This window comes from Equus przewalskii, chromosome 6 (genome assembly GCF_037783145.1).
Source record: "Equus przewalskii isolate Varuska chromosome 6, EquPr2, whole genome shotgun sequence".
Lineage (NCBI taxonomy): Eukaryota > Metazoa > Chordata > Mammalia > Perissodactyla > Equidae > Equus > Equus przewalskii.
In genome coordinates, this window is record NC_091836.1 from 73221016 (window position 1) to 73229807 (window position 8792).

General features: G+C 37.3%; 1 protein-coding gene across 1 annotated transcript; it reads right to left on the minus strand.

Annotated features, from left to right (window-relative positions):
* Positions 1 to 7352: 7352 nt before the first annotated feature.
* Positions 7353 to 8333, minus strand: LOC103554019 (olfactory receptor 51G1-like). Its single transcript, XM_008524836.2, is given in 1 exon segment — positions 7353 to 8333. A coding segment is annotated over 1 exon segment (981 nt).
* Between the last annotated feature and the right edge of the window lie 459 nt (positions 8334 to 8792).

The window sequence follows — 8792 nt, forward strand, 5'->3', positions numbered from 1 at the left end:
TTACAGAATTCAGGCGAGTCTGTGTCAGCACAGTTCTTGCTCTTCCTAACATATCTCCAACTATATAGTTGATGGAACAGGGCTGGTATACACAGATAGTCAATTCTAATATCAATTTTGTCTTGGACCAGTATCCCCAAGAGCTAAATAGAGGATAGACAAGATAGACTTAGAACAATGTATGAATTTTAAAAGTTTTAATAAAATATATAATTTTATATGTAATGCTCTTATTGTAATACAATATATAATTTAAGCAAAGTGTAATTGAGTCTGACTGATTTTAAAGATTCAGAGCTGAACAATCATTTAGAGACTGGTTCTTTTACAAAAAAATGTAAAACAGTAGACAGAAAGGGATTGTGGATAGATAGAGTAGAAACTAATGATTGAAAGCAAAAACAAGAGAAAACAAAGTAACAAGAAAAAATTCATGCTCAGAAAAAGCCTATTGGTATCTGATCTTGACATCCAATGTTTTCTGCTCAGACCAAATGAGAAAACATATTTCTCCCCCACTAGATTCCGACACTTCTTCTGCGGTCAAGAAAAATATCTCTGAAGTAAGAAAACTGGGCTGCCTGTCAAAATCCCGCCATCCATCATTTGCCAAGCATCCAGGCTCACCAAAATGCTGTTTTGAAAAATTAGAATCCACAGGATAAATTAGTTCACATTGTAAATTGGCATCTTCCTGTCTTGTAAAGTCTAATTCAGCCGTTGGGAACATCAAATCCCCTTCAATCTCCTCTATTTTAATGTAGGTAAACTTCGAATGCAGAAGATATTTGCCTGGGATGTTTAATAATTGCAATTGTCTAGGAAATTAAATATCTATAACCAAGAAATCAAAGAAGTAAATTCCAGAGGTAAATTCAGTCTTTCTGGCTATTTGTATTATAATAAATTCTACGCATACACTATATGAACTGATGATTATGGCCTTGCCTCCCCAAAATTCCTGCTTGTCTACTTCACCCTTCTTTCTACACTTCGACTCATTATTACCTTCAATACCCAGAATTTCTAACATCATCTGTTTCTTTTGTTGATTCTTTTTGAAGTTCTCATCCATAATCCAAACTTGAAATCTGCCTTCTTTCCACCTCACTGCTTGGTCAGTTCAGACCATTTCTTGGATTTTATAACCTCTCAAACCTACTGCCAAGAAGGAGTAAATATGAAGTTTAATTGAAAACTGGAAGATTTCTGATCTGGAGACCAGTCTGAAGCACCTTCAGTCATTTCAGTGGCTTTTGCTTCAAGTTTTAAGGAGACAGTTATCCATCATCTGCCTTATTCAGACTCTGTTTTTCTGGTTCTGCTATCATATTGACCTAGGTTATATTCTAGTTCCAATGCTTGCTGTCTTTTTAATTTTAGACAAATGACTTATTCCTCTCTGTACCAAAGTTGCCTCCTCTGTAAACTGAAGATAACAACAATTTGACAGGATTATACTAAGGATTAAAGTAAATATTGTGGGTAAAGTACTTAGCATAGAGCCTTAGATATAATGACCATAAAATAACAGTGAAGATGATGGTGATGATGAAGATGACAATGATGACGACAACAACAATAATTCTTTCAAGTATAAAGGAGGGAAGAAGATATGGAGAGACTATGGAATATCCTCCATAGAAGAAAACATGTGCAGTCATTTCACAAAAGTGACCTAAGTAAGCTGAAGGTGGGAAGTGAATTTTATCAGTGTCACCTTCTTTTCACCCAGTGAAGATTCAGTATAGCCTGAGATGTGAATGATCTCTTAATCTTTTGCTCTGACTCCAAAATTCCTCTGATAAGTATAATGACCCTGCGTATATATCGTTCATTTTATTCAGTGCCAATTTTGGGTGGAAAAAAAAAAGCTTGAGTCCAGGATAAAATAGGAAGTCTCACCAACAAAATGAATGATATCTTCGGAATTTCAGTGAGCTAGGAATCTGAGCAGCCACGTTAGTATCCTGAAGTTAGCACATATAAATATTCACTATATTCCATATAGTCATTGGTTTCTGGTCTGCTGATCATATCAAAACACTTCATATTGTAACACTGGTTCATTTTGACTGTCCAACTACTGCTGTTCCTGCTCCTATAATTTCAAACTCATTCACTCGGCCTTGCAATGTCTTCCACCCTTCCTCAGAGGACGGGAATAGAGTTTGTGGAGTGAGTTTATAAACTCAAAAGTCTGGAGGACTTACAATGTAGAGTTTAGACCTCTGAGCTGTAATTAAATGTTCACTGATACTTGGGATTGGAAGAGATTGGAAGCTTGTCTAGTGTAACCCCAATCTTATTCTGGAATTCCCCTTCTGTCACATCTGAAAAAATAGTCCTTCACTCTGTGATAAGTATCACACCCATGGATGGAGAAGAGACCGCCTACAACGAATCTTCGGCAAGGCCTATATGAAAGGTCTGAGTATGGCTAGAATCCTACAAGCATGGACATGAACAATAAAGATATTTTGGTGAAAATTATCTCCTGTGATGGAGTGAAAACCTATCCCTTCTTGAACCAGTCCCCTGGTTTTCCTTCTCACATTTTGGGTGTCCATCTTCCTCTCTTTCCCAGTTTTCACGTACTTGGTAGAACAGCTCCTCTTGTGATAGGAGATGGTTTTAATGCTCAGAGCCAGAAGGATGAGTTAATAAATCTTCCTCCAGTCCTTAGAGAGATGAGGACCCAGGATAAAGGCAGGACAGTGCATGTAACCCTGTCAGTGCCACCATTTCAGTTTATGGTCCTTCCCACACACCACTCAGATTGCAGTAGAACATTGCAGTCTGGGAACACAGGGGCAAGAAGGCTGTAAAGATTCTCAAACATGTATTGCCTCAACGTCTGGAACAAATGATGTAGTGAAACAGAAGACGAAATATTAGTTTGTATCCAGAATGTGATAGGGTTTTAAAAAATTTTAGACATTGTGTAGCCAATGACAAAGATTTGTTAAGGACTTAAACTGTAGAGGGACATAGAGTCTATAAGCTAAGAGCTGGAAGTGACTCTAGTTCAGTTCTATTATTATATACTGGATAAAAATGAGACTCAGTTATGAGATTTGCCTCCCTCAAAACCATATAATAGGGAGTATGTATATGGAAAATCTCTATACCTTCCACTCAGTATTGCTGTGAAACTAAAATGGCTCTAAAAAATAAAATCTGTTAAAAAAATCATACAAAAAAGGCAATTTTATCACTCAGATTTGTTTCTCTAGAGTGATGCTTTCTTCACTGTGCTGTAGAGTTCTTCCTCGTAAAACAGATTAGATACATTTGATCTGATTATAAATCAAAGCTTGTACTCAATGAATGAAATTCCCTACCTGTCGACAATGTTGACTTCTAGATGTGTAATATCGACTGAGCCATGCAGCAGGGTTGGCATGTGGACTACTAAATGATAAGAAATCTCTCATCAGGGTGGAAGCTCCATTTGTAATTTCAGTCCTATGTAGTACAGAAATTGTTTTAAATAATATAGTCAGCTGTTAATTTTTCCAACTCTGGTTTTGATCTCTGCAATATTGGTTTAATTATAACACCTAACGACTCTATCATCTATTCACTCAACTCAGATATTGTTTATTGCTTACATGTTATAACTTACCAATATTCATACACTTATGTTTAATACATTCAATTGAGAATTGGCTTTTTTTAGGAATTGGTGACCTTAATAGAAGTAATAATTCTCATGAAGAAAATTGACTCCATTACTACACAAATTCACCATCCACTGATAGTCTACGAAAACAAGAGGCTATTTGTACCTTACCACTAGAAAGACCCTCACAACTCCATCTTCAGAGGTCTCCTATGAAATTACCAGAGAAATGTTTTGAACTTACTGTCTTCACTGACACTGAATGCCTCAGAATTCTCCTTATATCTTAATTCCTACAATATTAATTTAAATCACCTTGACGTCATCTAAGTTTGATATGATCAAGGATCCCAAACTTAGAGGATTATCATTAGTCAATGCAACCATACTCTTTTGTCATATGGTCTATATATTTCTCAGGTATACAAAGAAAGGTAATTTAAAACGAAAGCTATTTCACCACTGTCAATTCTTTGAGAAACCTTAGGTCATAAGCTCAATTTTAAATGATTCACTAGGATGAGGAGAATGTGATGGACAAATATCCACATTAAGAGGTGTGGATAGAGCACTACCTAGACCACAAAACCCGAGAGTGGATAAAAATATGAAAATCAGAGTGTTTTCTGGAAGAAGGGCAAGCTTAGTCTATTTTCCACATCTACCTTGCTCTGTGTGCTGACCATAATGGATTGCATCAACAGGTCCTTTTGCTCTCTGGCTTCTGGTTTGACTTGGTCAAACCTTCCTTGACAGGGAACAGAAATACAGAAGAACATAAAGTTGGGATGTTTACTCCCCGGACTCCCCACCAAGCCTTCATTTGGGCTTCCTCATGGTGGCTGCATCTCTCAACAAGTGTCCTTCTCCACATGTTGCCCTTTCTGAGTTCTAGTAAATTCTTTTTCCCTTGCCACTTCAGGCCTAGTGATGGCAGCAAACTCCCAACTGGAATATACACATATGTAAATATGTATTCTGCCTTCTTGGTTTTCCTAAATCCTGCCCACATATTTTCAATGGCTCCTGATCCCCTTATCAAATTCTCATTGTCCAGTTTGAGCATGGCATCTGTTTACTGACAGAACCTTAATTAATACAAAGCAGAAATGTCTACTTCACTTACATGTATACTTCTCTCCGTCCCATTCTCTCTCTGTTTCTGTGTTCATCATCGTTGCTATCATTATCTGCAAGTTTATTACATGTTGAAGTTTTAATATATGTAATCTTTTCTTCATTGTTTTCTTGCAAGAAGCCTCATGCCCATCTTTTGGTTAATCAGGCCAAAAGTCCTTTTTCTCCCCCCAAAATGAGGAGTCACCACAAAGAAGCCAGTTGCCCAAGTGTAAGACAGAATGCTTCAGATAAGTCTTTGTAGACTTCGTTTTTCTATATGTGACAATGAGAAAAAACTGGGACTGAAGAAGGGTAAGGAGAAGACAGGGAGAAAATCAGCTCAGAAAAGAAGGAGATAAGAGGTCTCTTTTACAAAGAAAAGTTGAATAAATTCCTTAAGTGGCAATGCACATAGAGCAAAGTACATGGGAACCACCTATGATTTGCCCTGGAGCTTCGACTGTTGTGGAAAATGAGACCACATAGTCAGAATGGAAGAAATAATGTCTTTGTCATCTATAAGCCATAACTGAATGTATTTATTTATTCTTTTTGGTTTATTCTCTAGCACTAACTGGACTCTTTTACTATAATTCTACTTTCCTATCTCATTCCATGTTTAAAGTATATTTTCATAGATTTTTGATACTTTTTTGGTTTTTTGGAGGAAGATTGGCCCTGAGCTAACATCTGTGCCCATCTTCCTTTATTTTATATGTGGGACACCTGCTGCAGCATGGCTTATAATGGTGCTAGGTCTGTGCCCAAGATCTGAACTGGCAAACCCTGGGACACCAAAGCAGAGTGTGTGAACTTAACCACTACACCACCAGGCTGGTCTTGATTTTTGCTCTTTTAAATTCATTTGGAACCGAAAAGTTTGTTGTCTATTTCTTTATTCTGTTTTTTGAGATAAGTTTACTCCCTAAATGATTTTCATAAATCATAGTTATTATAGTTTTTAATTCTTTTCATTGTTTTCTATATTCTTCCTTCTTTTCAGGTTATCCTAGCCATAATATTCTATAAGATGTGTTTGTGTACATTTTTCAGCTTCCTATTATTTAACCAAGGTAAGCAGCGTTTTTTACGGGAGGGAGGGTGTGATTTAAAATAGTGTTGTACAAAAATAATTAGTTTGGGTTCTCTTTGAACCCTCTAATTATCCCAGACCCATTTCAATTCTCCCATTAGAATGTAAACTTTAAGAAGCTTGAGTATTGAAAATTAGTTTGTTCTTTTCCCCTTATTTCCTAGGGAATCGTGTTAGATACTAAGACTTGTGGGCAGTCACAGTTTGTGGTGATATTTTGGCATCTCTCTTGCTCTAATTTGTTTAAAGTTCTGCACATGAAATATTCTGCCTAATAGAAGTATACACTAATTTGGTGAAAATAATCCATAACCAATCTATAAATGAACACTGGGGTGAGTTTATTATGAGCCAGATCTGAGGACTAGCTCAGCCCAGGGCCTTCCTTCTCCAAGAAAGGAAGAGCACTAAAGAAGTGAAATGTACAGTGGGGTTCTATAGCATCAAAGAGCATGTATCACATATGATTGAAATGTCACTTTTACAATAGTCACACGATTGCTCTTTTGGCACAGCGATTGATGGACACACCAGGTAGTAGGTCTGCTGTCTCAGCAGACACAGCAGGTAGCCCATGTGTTGTCTCCAGCTGGGTGGTCACAGGGTGAGCGCAGCATCGATTGCTAACCTAGGGAGAGATGTTCATCCTCAAGGAAATGCCAATGTGGGGGAATTTGCACCTTTATCTTTCTTGTCTTAGGGACAGAGCAAATGCTTAAAGCAGATATACAATGCATGCTCAATGGCCATGTGAGGCCCTTTTGGAAAAACAAGGTCAAGTAGAATTAGGTTTACACCAAATGGCGTCCTTATATACTCCAATATATCCTATTGCTTGCCGTTTGCTTGCCACTAACCAAGGGATTTTGGTATATATTTTTTTACCCCATTTCAGGATGAGTATACAGACCCTTTGGTATGAAGTCTTGATTTATCTTGTGAGTTTTCTCCATGAGAGAAAACTAATTCTTTGCATTTGTTGCCCAAGCTTTTTCTGAAATTGACTCTAATAGAAGTAAAGGAAACACAGATATGCAATCTTTTCAGTTATCCCATCTCTAAAGTCAAGCATCCATTTAATTATGATTTGGCTCAAAGTCTGGAGAATGAGATCTACTTTGCCTAAATGGAAATAAAGTGTGCCAAGTTACCAGTGCCAACTCTGCTACATATTATTTCTGTCACTTTTGAATAGTAACTAACTTCTCTAAGTCTTAGTTTTAATATGAAAAATTGGACTTCTCTTCAAACCTGAGTGGAAAATATCTCCATAAATTACTTGAATGAAATAAATTTCCTCTGGCTGAACATCCTGGCACTAGGATTTTGAGGTACTTTAAAGCTAAGAAATAATGATACAAAAAATTGCAAATTTTTTCTTGAAGGGACAAGTTGAATTTGTGAAATATCATGGAACTATTATGCACCAAATGTATACAAGAAGTTCTGAACAGGTTATCTTCAGGATGAATAAAATTGATGCAAAGGTCAAAATAATAGGGAATCTTATGCCTTCTAAGTGTGAGCAAACCCAACCCTTTTGGCTGACAATATCCTTAGGAAGCCTTGGCGAATCTGCTTTGTCTTGATGCTATAAATAATTGGGTTGAGTACTGGTGGAACTAACAGGTAAATATTGGCCATGGTTATGTGGATAATGGGGGAGGAGTGTTTTGCAAAGCGATGCACTAAGGAGAGCCCTATCATTGGCACGTACAGAATGAGCACAGCACAAATGTGGGAGGCACACGTATTGAGGGCTTTGAGCTTCCCTCCCTGGGATGCAATGCCTAACACAGAGTGGAGGATAAAAGCATAAGACAAAAATATTCCTAGAGAATCTATACCCCAATAAAATGCAACAACAAACAAGCCATACGAAATGTTGAATGAGATGTCAGTACAGGCCAAACGAATGACATCTTGATGCAAGCAGAAAGAGTGGGAAAGAACATGGGAGTGACAGAAGGAAAATGTGGGAATACGAGCAAGAACAACAGGGAGGACAATGGAGCATCTGATTACAATGAAGATCCCTATATAGATAATGCGTTGTGGGGTAAGTTTGCTGGAATACCTCAAAGGATCGCAAATGGCAATATATCGGTCAAAAGCCATGGCTAGGAGCACAGCTGACTCCATCAGAGAAAAAGTATGAATAAAATACATCTGGGCTACACAAGCATTCACTTCAATCTCTCTGGCCTCAAATCATAAGATTTTCAGTACAGTGGGCAGGGTGGAGATGGACATGCCTATGTCAGTGAAGGACAGCATGGCCAGGAAGTAGTACATGGGCTCGTGGAGACCCTTGTCAGTGTGGATGATGTGAAGAATTGTGCAGTTGCCCACTATTCCAATCAGGTAGAATGCACAAAAGGGAATGGATATAAAGTGATGAAGATTCTCATAGCCAGGAATTCCAGTGAGGTAGAATGAAGGAGACTGTCGAATACTGGCATTAGAGATTGTCCTGAGGCTGTCCCAAGCGGCCATTTTCTCACATAAATATGTAGACTCCTAGGAGGAAGAAAAACACACAAATATTGAGAAGATAGTAACATGTCTCTCTGTTAAGTTTTTTCTTAACACTTACTGCTTTGTAGAGACATTATATGTACAATTTGGAGAATGACTTTGAAAAATTATCCAGAATTGCTAACTTCTTTTAATATATTACTGTTTAAGACTCAAAATGGTTTATGGTTATTATATAGTTATATGCCAACTTTTTTTTCCTATCGATTCTGAGTTCTGAGTCCTTAATAAGTTGCTTTTCCTTCCCCTAAGTTTATAAAGTATTCTCCTGTTTTCTATTGCTATTTGGATAGGATTGTTTGTTTCTATGTACTTCTAGATTCATCATTTACTTGCCACTATTTTTGTGTATAATGTTAAGTAAGAATATTTTGCAAGACCCTGACCTCTCCATGTCGAGAATTCTTTTACATTTGT